At 39.1% G+C, this 22,092-nt stretch overlaps 1 protein-coding gene across 1 annotated transcript in view; it reads right to left on the minus strand.

Annotated features, from left to right (window-relative positions):
- Positions 1-22,092, minus strand: part of LOC149169224 (pantothenate kinase 2-like) — a 403,110-nt gene that overhangs the window by 35,254 nt on the left and 345,764 nt on the right. Inside the window, exon 21 of the mRNA XM_089428613.1 lies at positions 5,460-5,657. Coding sequence (XP_089284739.1) covers positions 5,460-5,657 — 198 coding nt within the window. The remainder of the gene's footprint in view (positions 1-5,459; positions 5,658-22,092) is intronic.

Raw genomic sequence — 22,092 nt, forward strand, 5'->3', positions numbered from 1 at the left:
ATAGATTATCATAGAAAGTTAGGTCCACCTAGGCAATTTTACATACATGACTCTGATCTGCTTAGATTATTTACAATTCATACATGCAAACTGGGTTTACAATCAAAATGATTAAAAAAAATGATGACTGCAGGATGGCACGGACACGCTGATCAGGTGCTGCCCCTTTCTTGCAAAGAAAAGGGGGTGTACTGCATGGGTAGTTGACCAGTAGAGGTCAACAGTCTCCATTGTTGCATATCAATGACATTGGTGATTCTAGCTGCAACCTGTACAACCTGTTACTTTTGATTCCAATATGAGCCTTCCTTTTTCAACTCGGGTGTTTGACATATACTTTCTCCTTAATGAAGAAAATGTCATAGCCCTTGTTTTGAAGTTGAGATACGGAAAGTAAGTTCATCCCCAATCCTGGCACATGCAGCACATTGGTTGCCCGAAGTCGCTCTCTTGCTTCGGTTTGAAAAACTATAGTACCTCTTCCTACTAGAGTACACTTTGCCTTATTCCCCATGGTGATCTGAAAATTCATTCTTTCTTCCTGATAATTTGAAAAACATTCTCGTATTCCTGTCATATGCCAGGAAGCTCCACTATCTATATACCAAACCTCCGAGGAGGCAGAGCTTGCTACGCAAGCAACTTCTTCTTCCAATCTAGAAGCTAACATAGAATAATCGTAATTTATGTCCCTTGTGCATTCTTCTGGAAATCTATGCAAGTACCCTTGAGTGGATGCCTCTACATCATGCTCTTGACCCATAATCAATTTTCCTTTCCTGTTGTCGGATCTCTACTCTGATAACATGTGAAAATTTCTAAACGGAAATTCTACTACTACAGCAACTGAGTTATTTTACCTACTTATTATTCACAATAAGTTATTTATGAAATCCCTTCAGCAAATATTAAAATACAGTCTATTGCAGTTATCATACAATTACCCAGAGAAAAAATACATGCACAAGAACCAATCACATCAACACAGTTATTTTTGGACAATTTGTTGAAATTTCTAAGTCTAACCGGTTAGAAATTTTCCTCCACTATTTGGTTTATTTCACCTACTTGTTTAATTATGAAACAAGTTATTTAACCATATAAATACTGAAATAAACACAATGCAGTCTCAACCATCTACAAATCATCAACTGAAAGAAATAGACAAACACACAAGTGACACCGTTATTTTTGGATAATCGTCCCCAGAAAAACCCAACTTGGGAAAACCGGTGCAGCAGTTCTAAGGGTTTTGTTATTAAGCATCTTTTCTTGAGTACAACTGGGTGCCAAATTGGCTCACCCTACAGAGAAATCTATCCGGCAGTAATACCTCTCTTCAGAAGCAAATATTCGGCAAGTCTGCTCCACGAAACTCTCTCCAACGCCTCTTTCAGGCTCTGCGTTAGCCCTCTTGGCCTTTGGGTCAGCCTAGAACCCTTTACATCAGCCTACAGATGCCCTACACTGCCTCTCTGGCCCTCTGTGTCACCCACGCAGGCCCTCTGGCCCTCTGCGTGGCTCCTGCTGGCTCTGCGTCTACTTCTCTGCCTCTGCGCTGGTCTTCCGGCACTATCTCTGCCTCTCTGTTATGCACTCACTACCCCTCGCTGCAACTCTGATAACTGGTTCGATTTCTCTTAGAAAACCCCACTCCAGAAAATCAAACTAACTGATCAACTCGGTGTATCTCCAACCAACCCTCAAACCTCCTCTTATACTTTTTATGTTGAGTCTTCAACGGTTGAGATTAAATCTCTAATCAAAGACTAAAATTAGATTTGTATTGATCCATGTCATTTAGAACCTTCTAACCCAGTTTTATATTAACACCCATTAATATTTTTATTTTCTTAAGTTTAGACTTAGGAACCCATTAAAAATATTAATTATTTTAATATCTCTCTCACTAGGTAGAATTTCTCCAAACCATTTCTGGGTCATGGAGATCACATGTACTTTAGCCTCTCCACCAATTTTCATGGCTAGAGCACATCCGATGCTACCCCAAATCAACACAATTGTCCTAGAAAAAAACCCAATGTGGGAAAACCAGTGCAGCAAATGAGGGCTTTATTAACCTTCAACAACAATTGCTTTTACATGGAATGATTTTACAGAGAAACTGAAAGAAAACACCTAAGACTTTCCCTCTGAGACCTTCTGACACTTTGGAGACCCAGCTCCCACTTCTGCGTCACACTTGCATCACTCTGATTGACCCAGCGTGGCTCTGAGTGGCTCTACGTCCCTCTACGTTAGCCTGCATAAGCTTTGCATCTCTCCTCTGGACTGCGTCTCTTTCTCTGCGTTGTCTTCCACTGTCCTTGCATCACCTCCTCCTCAGTCACTACTTGTTGTTGATGCCCTCCTCTTCCTCCACCCTGCAACTCTCCCTCTGAATCGATCTCCTATACTTGAGAATCGATTTTCCTTGAGATATTGAGTATCTGTGGGTGTGTCTTCAAATGATCTTTAAGTCTTCTCTTATACTTTTTCTGTTGACTAATCAATGACCAAGATTAAGTCCTTAATCAACGGCTAAGATTAAAGCAGACTTGATCCTCGTCTCTTAGAAGCTTCTCACCCTTATCTTTATTAATACCCATTAATATCTTTATTTTCCTAAGTTTAGACCTAGGAACCCATTAAAAATATTAATTATTTTAATAACTCCTTATCCGGGTGGAATTTCTCAAAATGATTTTAGGGTCTTGGAGATCTCGTGTGCCTTAGCCTCTCCTCCAAATTTCAAGGCTAGAGCACATCCGATGCTGCCAAAAATCAACATACCCCCCTCATTAGCCATCACCCAATTCCTAACCATATCGTGCTCTCTCCAAATCAAAGGAACTTTTAATGTCCCAAGTTCTAACCCCGATGAAAAATAAACTGCTACAACTTTAAGGGGTATTGAAAAGCATAAAGCAAGCAACTCACCCAAGCTATGCAAGAAACACAACAAAGATCATTGAAATAAAAGGTGCACCAGAGGGGTGGAAAAATAAGGACAAGGAAAGGGGTAACTTAGGCCTCCATGATTGCTCCCTCTTATCATCATGACACTCAAGATGTTAGACCTCTTTCAGCTAGCACCAAGGTAGTGGCATCTTTCTCTAAGTCTTCCCCATTCCATATACACATTTATCATATACACCTATAGATTGATAGAAACTTAGGAAATGTCCTTCCAGTTGGGTCTGGAAGCACTTGATAGGGATAATTGTATAATCATCCCTAACACAAGTGTGGTAACTTGCTTACAAATCATCAATTAGGACATTTGAAGGCAAGGCTCAAGTGAAGTCTTTTTGATCCCTTAGCATCGAATATGGTCCACTGTTATATTTTAATGGTTTCTTTACCTAATGATGTGGATCTCACTTCATCTTGAGGGTCTGTTTCAAATGGTTTCTCACAGATGCATTGAATATCTCTTGAGGGATGGCTTGGCCAAAGAAGACGTCTAGCCCAGCATGAGAGCACTTGTGACCTTGCAGTCCTAGCATTGCCCCTTCAAAGAAGAGCATTGACACTTGAGGAGCCTCAATACAGATATATGGCCCCTTCCACAACACCAAATGCTGAAACTCTAAGCCAAAAAGTTAGATCATTGGCAAGATAGATGATGTGCCCCAAACGACCTAGGACATGAGTATGAGGCTAGACTTATTTGAATCAGGTATTGTTTAGCTTTTGATTATGTATAAGAGATGGGATGTGTTCATTAAGTTACTCGGCAAGATACCGGCTAACTTCCTAAGTATTCAACCGGTGGTTACTCTTTGGTGGGCATTTCCCAAGGCTAGAAGAAAAGGACATAAAATGTCACAAAGATTCTAAATACTTATGTAGTCAGATACTTCCCCATGATAATGAATGGAGAATTCTACTCCAAGATATATGATGTCAGAAATATTCCAAGCGGGGCTTAAGTATTATAATAAACACATTATGTGAGTTTCGTGATGCCATCACAGAAAAATAATATTTATGTAGTTGCATAATAGAATGCCTGTTATAAAAGAATGGCTCATATCATTAAAATTTATATGTAATGCTAGGTTGGTAATACATGGATATAGTTCATGAGTTGATTGCTAATGTGTTCCAATCATATTTAATGGCTATGGCTGTCATTTATTGGGTACACAGTTTATTGCATGCATATTTTATCATCATGTGGCATTGATGGAATACCATAAGGTGATGTTTTGAGTTTAGAATATATTGTCAACGTGAAATGACTATAGTGGGATCAGTGTTGGTCACATTAGATTCCTAGATGGTGGAAATTGATAGTTATCTCTGTTTTCCTGAAATTGTAAAAACTGTTAAGTCTGCTGGGTTTTGAGTAGGATCTAAAATTCTACTTTCTCCATATGAAATCCAATGAGATCGGAACCACTTTCAAACATCCTGAGTCAATTAATAATAATGTTAAAAATTTAGGTAAAAGTATGATTAACAGTACCATTAATTACATAGCATCAGTAGGGCCCTTTGGTTGAATATTGGATTGCCCCACTAATAAATTATTGTTTTTTTAAAAAGAATTTGCATTCCAAGTGTCCTTAATTACATTTTACAAAATCAGCCAGTTCCGTGTGGAACCGGCTAATTCAGTGGAAAAAGGCTGGTTCAGTGCTGAACCAGCCTTTTGCGGTCTGTGGCACCAGTTAGGACCAGTTTAGCTCAAAAATGGTCAGATCGGCTTGTTCACTCCAGTCCAGTCCGATTCTTATAACGCTAGTAAAGACCCTACATTTCTGATCCTATGGATTATATTATAATACTTAATTACTGAAGCTAGCTACGTGAGGGGTAATGTGACAGCTAATTTCAATGGAGCTGTGCTTCTGGGCACGACAATACTTGTCATTCTATTGGACACTATGGTAACAGGCTCCGAGACACAAGATTTAACCATCTTGTGCCTATGATTATATGGTTGCCTTTGGATTCTGGAGTCATGTTTAGCTACTTAATTATTTCATTTGCTAGTGACACAGAGCCAACCTTTGGAGAAGGATCTCGGTTATGAGATTAGGAAGCAGGATGCTGCACAGACAGTGGAGAGCTTAATCATTACCCTCCCATAATTGACAAAGTAGGCAATTCATAAATGATAACCTCATAACTAACTATTTGTAGTGTGTACATATTTTTCAGGTTTAGAGAACCAAGATGCTAAAAGTCATGAAAGGGGATGTCAATTGCTTTACATACCACACATCAACTCCAATTGCAAAAAGCATTCTGGAATGGTATGTGACTGCCACAGACTTATGACTTGAATGAATTTCTTTAAAAACACTTTATGAACAAAGAATCCATAATATATGCAAGAAAGACATAATGCTAAATTACTAGGTTTGGCTTCCTCACTATTTAAATAATGAAATGAAAAGTCAAAACTGAATGCTATAACAAAGAAAGGACACCAACGCATGACATACCAGGTCCGCCTCATTTGCCGCAGCAGCTAAATCTGAGCTTACTTGTCGGAAGTCTATGCATGGACTTCCACAACCATTTTCAACCACCATTAGACGAGGCACAGAAGAGACATTTTTCACATTGTCTTCCCGATCAGTGGCCATTGCATCCACTAGTAGTTCTCCTGCTTCAGCAGCTTTACGTAAAATGTCGCAATGCTGCAGGTAAATGCAAATGGAATCCATAGAACAAATTAAAGTTATATACTAATCAAAACATATATTTGAATAGAGATAATAAACCTCAGCATAAAATATGATCAAGGATCTGCTCCTGAGGTACATTCAAAATAGCAACATCCAGTATCCAACACCATCATCTCTAAGGGTAAGTGGAAAGATAAGAAGGTAAGACTAGTTAGGAACCAGAATACAACATTCAAAAGTATCTGATTGAACAAGAATGAAGCCAACGGGGAAGATTGATTGTCACACTGTGGATGACAACTAGGAAAGTGAAGATATTTTCATGATCAAGAACTCAACAAATGACAATTTTGTTTAACATGATCTTGAAAACTTTTGTGGTTGATAATAATTTGATTTAATCTTAGTCAGCTTGCATTTACAATTTGAGAGTTACCATTTGATTTTCTATCGATGAACTGCATTCACGTTAGTTTTTCCATCACATAGACAAGAACTTGTACTTCATCCCGCCTATCCATAAACTATTATGCAGCCTTACAGATTATGTTTCTCACAGGTATCACATTCACTTTTACTGTAAAATTGCCCATTCTTTTAGGATAACTATGGCAGACTTTGATTTATAATGCTTTTAATAACGAAGTTTTCTACCAAGTATGGGAAACAATAAAAAAAAAAATCTACTACCTCCTCCTAGGAATTTAATTACTTGGATTGCACTGTACAAGCCAACATGTTACTTGAAAATAGGATATTTGGATAGGAAAGGTATATAAACAGAGATCAGAAATCAAACAATGTGATATATATGCCGGAGCTCTGCTAGGGTTGGATATGGTTTCCTTTCCTTGTGTTAACTCCGGACTTTTCATATTGATTTCATCTTCTCTGGCCTTGACAGACCACAGCCTTTGTCAAAGGCAATAGAAGAGCCAAATATGGTAGAACCCTCACTTGAAAATTTCCTTGTAATCTCAGTAGCACCAAGCTAAGCAACCTAACACGATGACATGGGACATGGAGGACAAGGAAATACGGGTGTCCGACATGAGACACAACAACCCCAGAAATAGGACATGGAGGACATGCTATATTTATACACGCACACACAAAGAAAAATAACAAATCAGATAATTACACATACAAAAGTGAAATAGACATAAAGATTCAAGTTTTGTTACAAATTATAAACTAAAACATTTACATGATGATGATTCAAAGTCAATCATACAAGTTTACAACTAGTTACTACTTAGCACTTAATAGGAGTGCATCAATGATGATCAAATGACAAACACACGACTGCCAATTTCTCATTAAGTCATCAAAAACATGTAGATTTTGTAGCTTCAAAAGGTCTTCTGCATAGGCTTGTGTCTAGAATGCAGGGGAAGTAGTCCTATTTAGGTGGTTGTTTGAGAGGAGTAAATAATATGATTTTTTTCAAAGTTTAACTCACAATAATTAATTTAGTTAATTAATGTTCGCTAATTGAGAAAATTTCTAGCGATAAATATTTAATTATTTCAGTGACTTAGATCTAATCTCAGCCATTGATCTAAGTGAACAATGTGAAAATCCTATTGCAGTTACTGGTAATTAATTTTCTATCTTTAAAGACTATTTGTCTTCTGTAAATTAATTTACAACAAATATTGAATAAAACATAAATGCAATTTCACCAAAACAAATCACAGGAACTGAGGAAACAACACAATCAAAAATTGGACACCGATATTTTTGGATCAAATAGTCCTTGGAAAAACCCCAAGGTGGGGAAAACCACTTCCGCAAACGAGGGTTTTATTGTTTCTTCATCGAATTGAGAATTACATAAATTGCTTTCCTTTTACTGGCAAAGTTTTGACAATTTTAATTGATCTTCACTGCTGACCAAATCGAACTAGGAAATCAAGAATATCCCTCTACAAATCAACTCGGCCTCTCCTAGGCAATTCACACTTCCTCCAGCAACTTGCACTGGCTAACTGGAAATTCAAACTGGCCTACTTAGAAACTCGCACTGCCTTTGGGAAATCAATATCGTGAGTAATACTGCCTCCAATAACTAGGTTGCCTCCAAAATATCGTTCTAGCAACTAACAACAAAAACGAGTATCTAGCAATTCACACTAGATAAACTGGCTACTCACACTACCTACCTCAACCTTCCTCTTGCAGAATAATTCAACCTTCTCCTTGCTCTCAAAAAACTGGAATCACTATGAAGAATGTTGGTTGATGTAGCTCAAACAGGTGTTCTAGCCATAGGTGATGTCAATGAGGCTAAGAACACAAGAGAAGAAAATATCTCCAAGGCCAAGTTATTCTTTTGAATAAAAATGTCTTAATTAAATTAAAAATAAGTTTTAATTAATTTCCTAAGTTAGACTTAAGGAAATAGATTAATTAATTAGTAATAATTGAGACATGGTCGATTTTCCTCTAGAGACTTCTAGAAAAGTTTCTAAGTGATCTTAACCATTGATTAGATCATTTCAAATCTAGATCTTGGTCGTTGATTTCTCAAAGAGAGATCATAAAGAAAGTTGATGGGCAACCTTGGAGATCAACAATAATCATGATTGGGGTTGATACTAGCGAGGGTTTCATCAACAGTTGAAGTAGTGAATATTTTCCAAGGTTTTCTTTCATCAATGTTCTTCCAATTTCCAAGATCTGGGGAAGGAATTTTCCCAAAGTTGTCCAGACAGGGAAGTCAAGTTATTGAGGCCATGATGATTCCAGGAGGGCTGTGTTTTCTTTGAGAGAGGCCAAGATTCCTTGTGGAGGTCATATTTGGCAGGAGGAGGTTGTACGAGATTGCCAGTGGGGTTGTATGAGATTGCCAGAAGAGACGAGAGGTTGATTTCGTCCAAGTTGTGAGCATCAGAGGGTCTAGGAGCCACACATGTGAGGTCGTACAAGCCGTATTTTCCGGTGTGAGACCGTTTTAGGTTGCAAAAGGAGGCCATGAGCCTTCAAGGAGTTAGATCGACTTGTGAAGGTGAAGAAATATTTTGCCGAAGCTTTACAGGGGTTTGGCAAGCAATATTGTAATATTCATCAATTGCAGAATTTGCTCAAGATAATAATAAAACCCTGATATATGAAGCACTGGTTTTACCTTCGAGGCTTTTCCAGGGATGTTTATGTCCAAAAATATTGTGTCCATTTTGTGATTTATTTTCTGTTAGAGTTTCCTCAGTTTATTTTAGTGAATATTGCAATTGTGTTTTTATTCAGTATTTGCAATAAAATAATTTTGCTTAGAATTAAATACATTGGATAATTACTGGTCGAGTGTAATTGGATAATTACTGGTCGAGTGTAATAAGTGATATTTTTATCGGTTTTTCACATGGTATCAAAGCAGGGTTGAAGCGCCAAGGTTTACTAGTGTAGATCAGTGTAGGGGTTTGGAAGAGGAAGCCAAGGGTTTAATACCTAGATCAATTTCTTTAGTTTTCTCTGGATTTACTTGGAGGAATTTTGCTAGTGTTATTTTCTGCAAGAGGCTGAGATTTTCAGTCAGGCTATGAGGATTTCTGGAGGGTTGTGTTGCCCAAATCTAGCCGCACATGTCAAGTGTTGAGGCGGTGTTGAGGGCCAAAATGCTATAGGAGGGTTGAGAGGGTGAGCTTGAGTTCTTTTGTGAAGGCCGAGACTTCCAAAAGCAAGGTTGTGAGGCTAGTTTGCCAACCAAAGGCCACATGAGTAGGCTGTATTATTCTCCAGGAAAGCCGAAAATTTTCAGAGAAGCAAAGATCAATTGTAGAGGGAGATAGTGAGGTTTTGCAAGTACTTTTGTTAGCTAGTAGAGGGGATATTTATTTTTTATTTTTTCTCGAGGGTTTCAATCACGACTTCAATACGATTGAGGGATCAAAATAGGTTGGATGGCACATCTAACTTTGGTGTCTGAAGAATATGGTGCCTTCTTATTTTTGAAGACCATGGGTTGAAGGAGTTTGCTATGATACATATTGTTGTACCAACAGATCCTACCATGTTGCATGAGTACCCGAAAGAATATGCCAAGGCCAGAGGTATTATTCTAGATGGGATCAAGGACCACATTATTCCACATTTGGCGGAAGAAGATACAGCCAGGAAGATGTGGGATGCCATCAACAAACTTTTCCAGGATAAAAATATGGATCAGAAAATGATCCTAAGAGAGGAGCCCAGAAGCACCAAACAAAATAAGGGAGAGAACGTTGTCAGTTATCTCATCGCATTAGGACAGTTAGAGATGAGCTAGCAACCATTGGAGAGAAATTCGATAATGAAGAGGCTGTGAGAACTTACCCTGAATGGGTTTTAGAAATAGTGGGATGTTTTCATGCAAGTGGTTAGAGGAAGATCTTATTTTCCTACTTGGGACCGCTTGTGGAATGTCTTCACACAGGAGGAGCTTCGGTTGAGCCCTGTGAAAGTCAACAGTGGTACTAGTAGCAATTCTGAGCATAAGGGAGATGAAAATGTGAATGTTGCTCTTGTGAGCAAGAGCAAAGCAAAGAAGGGATCCAATAAAGGGTCCAACTCCAAGGAGGAAAAGAAGGACATGTTGAAGATCAAGTTGTTGAAAATGTGTAAGTAGGTTCGGAATATGAAATGCACTTTTTGATTCTTGTAAATTGTAAAAAGAAAGAAAATTATTATTATCATTTTTGGAGCATGGATTTTATGCTCAAGGTCTTTTATTTTATAGGTCAAGCACCCATTGACTTCTTCTAGGGTTTGTCCTAGGTCAAGAAGTCAAAAGAGTCATTCTCATAAGTTGAAGACCCCTTTGGGCACATTGTAACTTGTAAAGAAAATTATTGTTGTCCTTAAAAGTGTCAAAATAATCTTCAAGATCAAGTCGGCCTAATTTGAGGAGCCACCTCCACCTTTGAGAAGCATATATATATAGGAGGAAACTCGACCTCCTTGGAGCACATTCATCTCTCATTCATTCAAGCAAAGGAAGAAGAGGAAGAAGGCAATGAAGAAGACTTGATTTTGGGTTATTTCTCTCTCACACATGCGAAGGAAGACTAGGGTTTCTATAATAGATCTAGGGTTTTCCTCTACAAGTTTAATCTTGAAGAAGAGAAGGCAAGAAGGTCAAGTGAAGGTCACAAGAAGAGATCCTCAAGCTCCAAAAGTCAGAGAAAGCCAAGCGAAGGTCTAAGGAAGTCTTGGGAGGCAAAAAGAAGCTCAAACATATGGTAGCAACATCAGCAGGAGGGCCGAAAATTTTAGTTCTGCAGTGGAGGCCGAAATTTTGCAACTGGAGGTCTAAGTTGTGCTACTAGAAGAGATTTGACTAGGTTTGACTTGGACAAGGAAAGCACATCATCTAGAAAGGTTGGACTTGGTCTTGGAGGGTATTGGTCTTGGTCTAAAGGTCTTGGAATTAGTTAATTGAAGAAACTATAAGGAAGAGAAGAGATTTGCGGGTTTTCCTCTCAAGTGTAGAGGTTTGGGCCCTGGCTTGTGGCCTATATTTTATGTTCTTGTTCTTCTTGTTTTTGGTAGTTGTTTGATGATACACAAACATAATCATAATAAGTGCAACTTATAAGTAAGATAAGTAAAAAGACATCACAAGTAGTTATCAAAGAAAGAGAAATCACTCTAATCATTGCCCTTTAGATTTCTCAACATGGTATCAGAGCTAAGGTTGGCTAAGGGCATTACGAAGATCTCTACTACGTTAAAGAAGTTTCTCAAGAAGTGTTCAAAGGTAGCAAGCCATCTCAAGAAGGGTATCAAGGAAGCATGGAATCTTCTATTTACTCCAAAGAAGGAAGTAACCAAGACAAAGGATGGACTCTTCTCGGCACTCATTAGCACATTTCAAGATGAGAACATTTGGGTGATCGATAGTGGTGCATCAAGACACATCACTAGTCATCACAAGCAACTAAATACATTATCAAAAGGAAAATCTTCTTACTTTGTAGAACTCGGAGATAATAAGAGTTATCCTGTAAGAGAAATTGGATCAACCTCAATAGAGTTCGAGAATGGAAGCAATATTCATCTCAACAACATCCTATTTGTTCCAAGTTTGTATAAAACTTACTCTCCATTTCAAGTCTAGAAGATAAAGGTGATAGAGTGCTTTTCATTGATGGAAAAGTTGTAGTATGGAGTAAGAACTCAAGCATAGAAAATGCTAGAGTAATTGGCATTCGTGAAGGAATACTTCATAGGTTGATATCTCCTCTTGCTCAAGCTTTGGTCCACGTTGAAATCAGCCCATGTGAACTTTGGCATAGAAGATTTGGACATCTTGTTGATTTCTGGTAGCATCGGATGTGCTCTAAGTCTCAAATTTTGCAAAGAGGCTTGGGCACATGTATTCCAAAGAACCCAGAAAACGTTTTGGGAAATTCCAACCGGAGATAATTTTATTAAAAGAATTAATTATTTTTAATGGGTCCCTAAGTCTAAACTTAGGAAATTAAAATAATTAATGGGTATTAATCTAACTTTGGGTCTAACTTCTAGAAGAAGACGATGATCAAGCATAAATGATCTTAGCCATTGATTAGCTGCTAATCTGGGCCGTTGAATGTCAACGAAAAGATTATTTAAGGAGGATTGACGGTCATTTGGAAGACACACAGAGAGCTGATCAGTCAGATCGAATTGTTGAAGCTAGAGGCAACGCAGTGATTTGTAGTGATCACACAGTGAGGGGCAGAGGGAGTTTTGGCTGGAGGATCTTCTTCGAAGCCAAGGAGACTCAGCAGAGAGGCAGAGAGACACACAGGGGAGGAAGCGCAGAGGTCAGAGAGGGTGATGCGGAGCCAAGAAGTGCTCATGCAAGCCCCATGCGGAGCAGCGCAAAGGACTCCACATAGAAGTCCGAGATTCGCTGGCTGACGTTTCTGAGCCGGGATAGCTGGAATCAGCTCCTGGAAGCAAATCGATCTCCAGCAGAGCTGACACAGGTCTCTAGAGGCTGATGCAGTCCCAGCAGTGGTAGCGCAGAAGTAGCTAGGGAACTCGTTGGTTTAGCTGTCGAATCAGCCAAGATTTGCAGTGTAGAGTGAGGTAATCTCGTTAATGTCTTCTACCAAGTGATATTCTCTATAATTGGATTGCCGGGAAGGCATCCAGTAGTTGTATTCAAAAATACATCAACTTAATAATAAAACCCTCAGATCTGCTGCATTGATTTTCCTGCATTAGGCTTTTCTGGGGATGTTTGTCCAAAAACAACTGTGTCATTTGTGTATATCTTTCTTTATTGTTCAGTTTCATGTTTCGACATATTATTTTAAATGGTGTAGGCTGCAGCGTATGTATTTCGATGTTTGTCGTAAGAAACTGCAAATAACTCGTTCATGTAAATATAACAAGAAGAAGAAATATCATCAGTGTTGTAATAGGAATTTTTGGGTTTAAGGAATTTTCACACATCTCCATTTCAAAATCTTTCCAACTCTAAGTTCAATAGTAGATGGAATCCCCGAACTAAAAGAATATCATGAAGGAGTATGCAAAGGATGCACATTAGGTAAGAACACCAAAAGACCATTTGGAAGCAGTGCTTCACGGTCAAAAGAAATCTTGGATTTTATTCATTCCGATGTTTGTGGTCCTATGACTCCTAAATCACTTGGAGGTCATCTATATTATGTCACATTTATAGATGATCATTCAAGGAAGACTTGGGTTTACATAATGAAATCCAAGGATGAAGTATTTACAAAATTTCAAGAATTCAAAGCTGAAGTAGAGAACTTTATAGATAGAAGAATCAAGATATTAAGATCCAGTAATGGAGGAGAATATACATCTAAGGAAATCATAGCTTTCTATAAGGAGTCTGGGATTAAGAGGGAGTTGATACTCCCATGTAATCCCGAACAAAATGGAGTTGCAAAACGAAAGAACCGATCCATTGAAGAAAGTGTAAAAGCAATGTTACATGATCAAGACTTACTGAAATTTTTGTGGGGTGAAGCTACAAAGATAGTTGTATACATACAAAATCGAAGTCCCCACAGGTCACTAGATAACAGAACTCCTGAAGAAGTATTCACTAGGAAGAAACCTATTGTAGATCATCTCCGAATTTTTGGTTGTCCTGTCTATATTCATATACCTAAGGACAAAAGAAAGAAGTTGGATCCATCAGGCATGAAGGGAACATTTGTTGGCTACAGTAACTCCTCTAAGGCCTATAAGATCTACATAAAGGAAGGACACCGAATAGAAGTCAATTGAGATGTGATATTTGACGAAAGTATTGCATTCAAGAAATCAAAGCATCTCCCTATGGATTCTGATGATGAAGAACTTCCAGTATTTGAAGAAGAAGTTATTAGGGAAGAAGAAGAATCAAATCATGAAGATGAAGGTCCCAGTGAACCTGTACAACCTATGGTTATCCCCGAAACTAGAAAGAGACCTAACTGGTTGAAATCTAGACTACTTGATGGAGAAGGTCATGTAGCAGCTCAAGGCACATTCATGGAGAGAGAAGCCCCAACGATACTCTGGGTATGCAGCGTACATGACAAAACTAACAGAAGCAAAGACATCCACATTCGAAGAAGCTGTCAATCACCAAGAATGGAAGGATGCCATGAATGAAGAATATCAATCTATAAAAAAGAATGTTGTTTGGGAGATCGTACCTAGGCCTGAAGACAAATCTATGGTAACTTCCAGATGGATCCACAAGATCAAACATGCAACAGATTGAAGTATTGATAAATATAAAGCAAGATTTGTGGCTAGGGGCTTCTCTCAACAAGAAGGCATTGACTATGAAGAAACATTTGCTCCGACAGCAAGGTATACAACTATATGTTCGTTGGTCTCTTTGGCAGCATCGATGGGATGGAGCATCCACCAAATGGATGTCAAGACTGCATTCTTGAATGGCACAATTGATGAGGAAGTCTATATAGAACAACCCTTGGGATTTGAAGTTAAAGATAGAAAGGCATATGTGTGCAGACTGAAGAAGGCATTATATGGCCTCAAGAAAACTCCAAGGGCATGGTTTGCTAGGATGGATGCATACCTTCAAAGATTAGGCTTCACAAAAAGTATTGCTAATCCAAACCTTTATATTAAGTTGGTGAAGGGAGAGTTGGTAATCATTCTTCGGTATGTGGATGACCTCCTTTTGAATGGTGTGGAAGGTCGAATTGAAGAATGTAAGAAGAAACTAGCACCATAATTTGACATGGAGAATCTAGGGCTGATGCACTACTATTTGGGACTAGAAGTTTGGCAAGGACCTGATGAGATCTATCTAGGTCAAGGAAAGTATGTGATCAAGATGTTGAAGAAGTTTGATATGATGGATTGCAAACCAATGACAACCCCAATGATCACAAATTTGAAAAGACTAAGGAGTTTTGAATCGAACCCTATGGATCCTTCCAAGTATAGACAATTGATTGGCTCCCTCATGTACTTGGTGAATACAAGACTAGACATATGCTTTGCAGTAAATGTTCTCAGTCAAGTACAAGTGGAGTCGAAGCATGATCATTGGATAGCAACAAAACATATTTTGAGATATCTGCAAGGAACCATCCACTGTTGCCTGAAATACGAGAGGAGGAATGATGTCCACTTGATTAGATATACAGATTCCGACTGGGAAGGCAGTGAGCAAGATGGAAGGAGCACTACAAGAGGATGTTTCAGCTCGGGCTCCTCCATGATCTCATGGATGAGCAAAAAACAAGATACAGTTTCTTTGAGTAGTGTTGATGTAGAGTATATTGTAGCCTGTGAAGTAAGCAGAGAAGCAGTCTGATTGAGGAAGTTGTTGTCAGACCTATTTGAAGGACCAATTGACCCTGTTACCGCTCAAACTAGCATGGGACCTAAAGGGGATTCCTAAAGAGTTAAATGCTAGATCAAAGACAACAAATGGAGACTTAGCCCACTATCACCTTAGCTAAGGCTCCCTTCTATTTACAGACTTTCACAGATAAGAGGAGACTCGATATATATGGAGTCAGAAATGAAGGATAAATCAACAAGTGGATATAAAGTGACCCAAATAATCCCTTTCCAAAAGAGGTTCAAGGTACAATGTCTTCTAGGAGAAGGATATGGGGATTTTGGGGCTAGGTTTATGGGATATGACTTGTGAAAGAGATTCCTAATGTAATATTCCTAATGGAAATATACAATGTTAAACAAAGAAAACATAGCAGAAACTCATATAAAAATATACAACACATTTAACAACCATAAATCTCCATTAACTACGCTGATCTGAGCCATTTTATTAATAAATAAGAGGGTACAATGTGGCGTTGGAAAGAGTGCACCTGGTCTTGCCCAAGGCAAGCTATCTAAGCCCAAATGAACAACAATAAATACCTCTCAAATTTGTTGTTGCTCTCTCCTGGCTCGACACTGAAACTACCTAGAAAATATGTCGCTAGTTGCAAAGAACTGCTGCTAGGGCCTCCTCGGGTGCTCAGAAAATTCCAGGAAATTAACCCCGAGCTCTCCACCAATAACCCACAAAAACCCACAAAGGAATTGGCCAAATGTTGACCTTGGAATTTCGGCCCAATTTTCCCCTAGCTCCTCTAGTTGCTGGCTAAGTTGGGACCCCTGTTTGACCCCTCAAATCTGCCCAAAAAATTCTGCCAAATTAATCTTGGTCTCTCCTCAATAAACCTAGAAAAACCCAAAAAGAGTTTGTCCTAGTTTTGACGCTCCAAAATTGACCCCCAAATGCTTAGCCCTCCTCCACAAGCAGAAGATGTAACATGTAGCAAATGTTGCGTTTGCTGCTTCTCCAAAATGATAGATAAACCCCCACAACACTTCCCCAGACTCCACCTCAAGTTTCAACCCCTAACTCCCATCACTCCACAACCACCAAGCGTGCCTCCTCCAAGAGTTGCACAATCCCTATATTGTCGCTGCCAATTCTCTCCCCAAAACTTGCACTCCCTGCTATTGTTACAAACTGGTATAGGTAGGACTCCCTCCTTGGGCTGGCAATCGAAGTCCATCGAAGAAAGGGTTGACATCTCCGCTCGGAAACACTTGTGTGCTAAACAACACTGTAGACTTGGCTTCAGCTCAAGCATGCTATGTAAAAAATACAATTTCTAAATAGATGAATGAATGACCAAAAATGAGTGCCTCTTGCTCTATTTATCAAAGAGCCTCCAAGATGCTCATGTGGGCTCAACTCGACTTTCCCTGCAAACTTCGCTCCAATGAGAGTGTCTTCCACATATGGGTCGTAATTCTCCATGGAGTGGCCCCCATGCTCCACTAGAGCCACAATATTTCCCTTCCTTAATCCTTCCTAATGTTTGGGCCCCCACTTAATCCCAAAATTAATGTGGGGCCTCTGAACCCACATCTCCTAAGTGCAAACATGAAATAAAGAAAAATTGGGCAAGATTGATATTTCCCACATTGGGCTTCAAGATGTGCCAATGTCTCCCAAATTCCAAATGGAGTTAACCAAGTACCCTATTAGGCGGTTTCTACTTCTAAAGGGGATAATATGTTCAAGGTACATTCTTTAAAAGGTGGTGGCATGTGATAGAAAGGTGAATGAAGTAGGGGACGAGAAGGGGCAGCGCTAGTTCACATGTCGGGGTGCAAGGGTAGCTAATAAAAGGGAAGCCCACACTTGGGTTTATAATGTATATGAGGGAGCAATCATAGTACATGAGGTGCCCCGACCTTGATTTTTCTGTTGATTTTTGTAGCATCGGATGTGTTCTAGCCACGAAATTTTGTGGAGAGGCTAGAATCAATGTGGAAAAAGTCGAAGTCAGGATTAATTCAGCTAGGGTCCAAAAGTTGAAAAACCCGTCAAAGTCGGGAATTTTTTGAAAAAGTCGGCAAAATTAAAAAAACAAAATTATTCATTTTTATTTTTATTTTTTTTTAACATCTAGAGTATCCACAACATCAAATAAATGCATTTCCACATAAACATGTAAAGAAAGCTAATATATAATATGTATATGAAGTCTAGTGCTACATCACATATCAAAATAGTGAATCAACTCCTGAATTTTGAGTCTTGTCTGAGTCTCAACTCTCAAGAGTCAAAATATCAACAAAAAATATAATAAATGTATATCAAGAGTCATCTAAAAGTCATCAAGTAATCAATCACTGAGATCCACTTCACCTTTTAATTTTTGTTTCCGCTAATTGTATTAAGAAATAAGTCACGCATTTATTTAGTAGATTATAATCTGCTTGGGTAATAAGGTGTCAGGTGGTAGGTCCAATGAAAATTAACAGTGAGTATCACAGGAGATGTGAAAATTAACGCTTGGTGACTCCAAGCAGCTTATTCTCTGAGAAAACAGTAGATGTCAGATTACTAACCTAGCCTTGGCATCTATTATTCAAAAACTCTTGGAGGTAAAATCCACTGGTGATACATAACCTTTCCCCACATTTACAGGGAGTTCACCACTAAAGAAGATTCCCTTTCTAAATGTGCATTCATTGCAGGAAGAATTTTTGTTGTCACAAGATTTCACAGGTACTTTGTTCCTATCTGAAAAATGGGTTCTTTTTTGAGGCACTGGTTTTGTTCTTTTTGGACAGGTTGTTGCTGTTTGATCTTCATGACCTCCTCTTTGTTGTTTCTTCTGGAAGCATTCAACAACTGTAACAATGTTTTTGATGGTGTGGGGTTCTTTCTACAGAAGACTGTTGTATGCCTGTCCTTTTGGTACTTCCGTAATCTTTTGAAGGGGCAGTGGCTGTTAGAGTCTGGATCACTGAAAGCCTGGAGGCTTAGCCAATGTATACTTTGCTTTCTAACTAGAAAGTATAAAGATTTGTTTTTCCTTGGAAAACAAAAACATATCTTAACCTCAAAACTAACAGATTACAAATGAGACTGCTATGCTCGCAAGAAGTATGACAAACAATACAATGCACTAGCTTGAAAATGCATGGATGGAAGTTCAATTTACAGTTTTTTCACCTTTGTGGCCTCTTTATCCACGACCTGGGAAGGGAGGCCGACTTTTTGAGTCGACTCTCGAATAAATCGGGAGTATAACGAAAAAATCGCGATTTTTTCCTTTGTGAAAAAGTCGCCAAAAAGTCGGGGGATTAAATCGTTTAGTTCAAAAAATCGCGTTTTTAGGATTAAATCGTGATTTTTTGCAGACTTTTTCCACAAAGGCTAGAATACATATATTCTCCAAAACCCAGAAATCGTTTATGGAAATTTCACCTAGAGACGACTTAATTAAAATAATTAACTTTTTTAAATGATTCCCTATATTTAAACTTAAGAAATCTAGTTAATTAATGGGTATTAATTAAGTCATGGTGAGAATATTCTAGAAGAAGACATGGATTGACTTCTAGTTAATCTTAGCCATTGATTATGTTTTAATATTGGTCGTTGGTACTCCAATAGAGGATTATAAGAAGTAATTGATGGGTAGATGGAGAATACACCAAAGCAGATACTCAAATGCTCAAGCAAATCGATTTCTCTCAGTGGCTAAAGTTCAGCAAGAGAAAATCAAATCACAGAGTGAGTTGTAGGTGGAAGAGAGAGGGCATTAGCATAGTCGAAGAGTGTAGGCCGAATCTGGAGGAGGCAACATAGAGGAGGCGCGCAGGTCAGTGCAACAAAAGGGTTGACACAGGGTCCATGCAATCACTGGGCATAGAGTGACGTAGAAGGGTTAGCGAAAGAGGCGAGAGGTCCTCTTCGAGGTCAAAAAATCGTTGTGAAGTGCGAGAAAGTCACCAGTAAATTTCTCTCAGTGACTCTTCTTCTTTTTTGTCTTGTACGTCCATTATTGTTGAAGATTAATAAAAGAAACCCTCATTTGCTGCACTGTTTTCCCACATTGGGTTTTTCAGGGGACAACTTTCAAAAACAACGGTCACTATGGTTATATGTGCTAGTATTTTCCTTGTATTTATTTTCCGTAGAATTTTATTAGTGAAGGCTACAGCGTATGTATTTTGATATTTTGTTGTAGAAAACTGCAAATAATTTGTTTAAGTAATTTAACAAATAGAAGAAATATTATCAATTACTACAATAGGCTTTAGGATCACTAAATTTTCACATGGTATCAAAGCATTGGTAAAAGTAGGAAGAACTCAGTTGCAGGTGGAAGAAGGATTTCGAAAGTACTGCGTAGGCAGCTGTTTGAAACCCCAGAGAGGCTATGCAGTTTTTTGCCAAGTAAGCAATGTTTTCGTGGAAAATAATTCTCTGGGTGAGTTGACAAAGAATAATCGTTTCCGGATCGATATTTGTCAGAGGCAGAGGGAGCAACGCAACAGTTTCTACGCAAAGCAGCGAATTCAGTGTTGGAAAGGAAATAGCACAGAAAATTATGGATAATCAAGAAGCCTCAGAATTATCTTCCAGATTGGAAGAAGATTTTGTGTGTATTCTAGGATTAGCTTCGGATGGCATCTGGTATATTGATAGTGGAGCTTCATCTCACATGACTAGACTAAGAGAATATTTCTCGAGCTATCAAGAGGAACAAATGGAATTCAAGAAAGGAAATAGCACAGAAAATTATGGATAATCAAGAAGCCTCAGAATTATCTTCCAGATTGGAAGAAGAGTTTGCGTGTCTTCCAGGATCAGCTTTGGATGGTGTCTGGTATATTGATAGCGAAGCTTCATCTCACATGACAAGACTAAGAGAATATTTCTCGAGCTATCAAGAGGAAAAAATGGACTTCAAGATCAATATGGGCAATAGAACGAAGTGTACTCCAGTAGGGAGAGGCACCATAGATTTTCAGACGGAAGCAGGAACCAGTACTAGAGCCACAAATGTACTGCATGTGCCAAGATAGGGCATGAACCTAATTTCAGTGTCCCAGTTGTAGGACAATGGATACGATGTATACTTTGTGGGAAAGAAGGTGAGACAAATTGGAGTTCGAAGCAACAGGCTATATAGATTGCAGATCGATTCTCCAATGGCACTGATACGCAGTAATAACAACAATAAAAAGGAGTTGAATGAACTCTGGCACAGGAGGATGGGACACTTGCACCATGGAGCACTCAGGACGCTTAGAGCGACTATAATAGGAGTTCCAGCTCTCAGCACCGAGCATGATGATCTATGTTGAGGATGTGTACTTGGAAAGTACACAAAAGCAGTGTTTCCCAGAAGTGATAGCAGAGCCAATGGCGTCTTGGGATTAATACACTCAGATATTTGTGGGTCCACTAGAGCTCTTATCAGAGACAAATACTTCGTCACCTTCATTGATGACCATTCCAGAAAAATTAGATCTACTTCTTAAAGACCAAGGATAAGGTCTTTGATCGGTTTCAAGAGTTTAAAGCTCTCGTAGAAAACATGACATGGAAAAAGATCAAGGTACTGCGTTCAGATAATGGTGGAGAATACACGGGTGAAAACTTCACAAATTTCTGTGCCAAGGAAGGTATCAAAAGAGAGTGGACTGCTCCCTACAATCCGCAGCAGAATGGAGTAGCGGAGCGGAAGAATAGGACCATAATCAGGGCAGCAAAGGCCATGTTGTTTGATCAGGATTTGCCTAGATTCCTATGGGCAGAAGCATGCAACACAGCAGTGTACATTCAGAACAGGACACCTCATAGGGCATTGGGGAAGAAAATGCTAGAGGGAGTCTTCTCTAGGAAGAAACCTGAGGTAAGTCATCTGAGGATATTTGGGAGTGTGGCCTATTGTCACATTCCAGATGAGAAGCGTAGTAAGTTGGATTAGAATGCAGAAAATGAGTATCTCGTAGGATATAGTGAGATCTCAAAGGAATACAAAATCTACGTTCCTGGCAGCAGGAAAATTGTAGTGAGCCAAGATGTAAAGTTCATGGAAGACAGAGCTTTCAGAAGATCTTGAGAAATGGTTGCAGGAGATCAGTCATCAGATGTTCCTTTAGCCCAATAGCAGCAGGGACTGCAAGTACAACAAGCAGGGGGCATTCGCAGGATTCGAGTACAATGACTAGCACCAGCATCTCCTCAAGAACAAGAGATCCAGGAAGTTCTCAGCAGACAGAGTTGCAAGTATAGATCGAGGATCAGATTGAACTTCCCACCACCAATGATAGGACCAATAGGGAAGTGCATCAGACCTTGAAGGACGCATAAGAGTTTGTCAGAGCTCCTAGAACCGACAAGAGGCAGCGCAGGCAACTTGACAGATACCAGGCATTGATGGCTCAGGTTGCAGAACCCTCTAGTTTTCAGGAAGCCGCACAACATCAGGTGTGGGTGGATGCCTGTTAGAAGAATATAGTTCTATCATGACAAATGATATGCGGGAGGTGGTGCCTAGTGTTTATTTCTAGTAGCATTGGATGTGTTCTAAGCCTCAAAATTTGCAGGGAGGCCAAGACACATGTATTCAAGAATACCCAGAAATCGTTTTGGGAAATTCCACCCGGGGAAGGTTTTATTAAAATCATTAATTAT

The sequence above is a fragment of the Pinus tabuliformis genome, chromosome 4_2 (assembly GCF_031772625.1).
Source record: "Pinus tabuliformis cultivar Carrire ecotype Pingquan chromosome 4_2, CPIR1, whole genome shotgun sequence".
In the NCBI taxonomy this organism is placed as follows: domain Eukaryota; kingdom Viridiplantae; phylum Streptophyta; class Pinopsida; order Pinales; family Pinaceae; genus Pinus; species Pinus tabuliformis.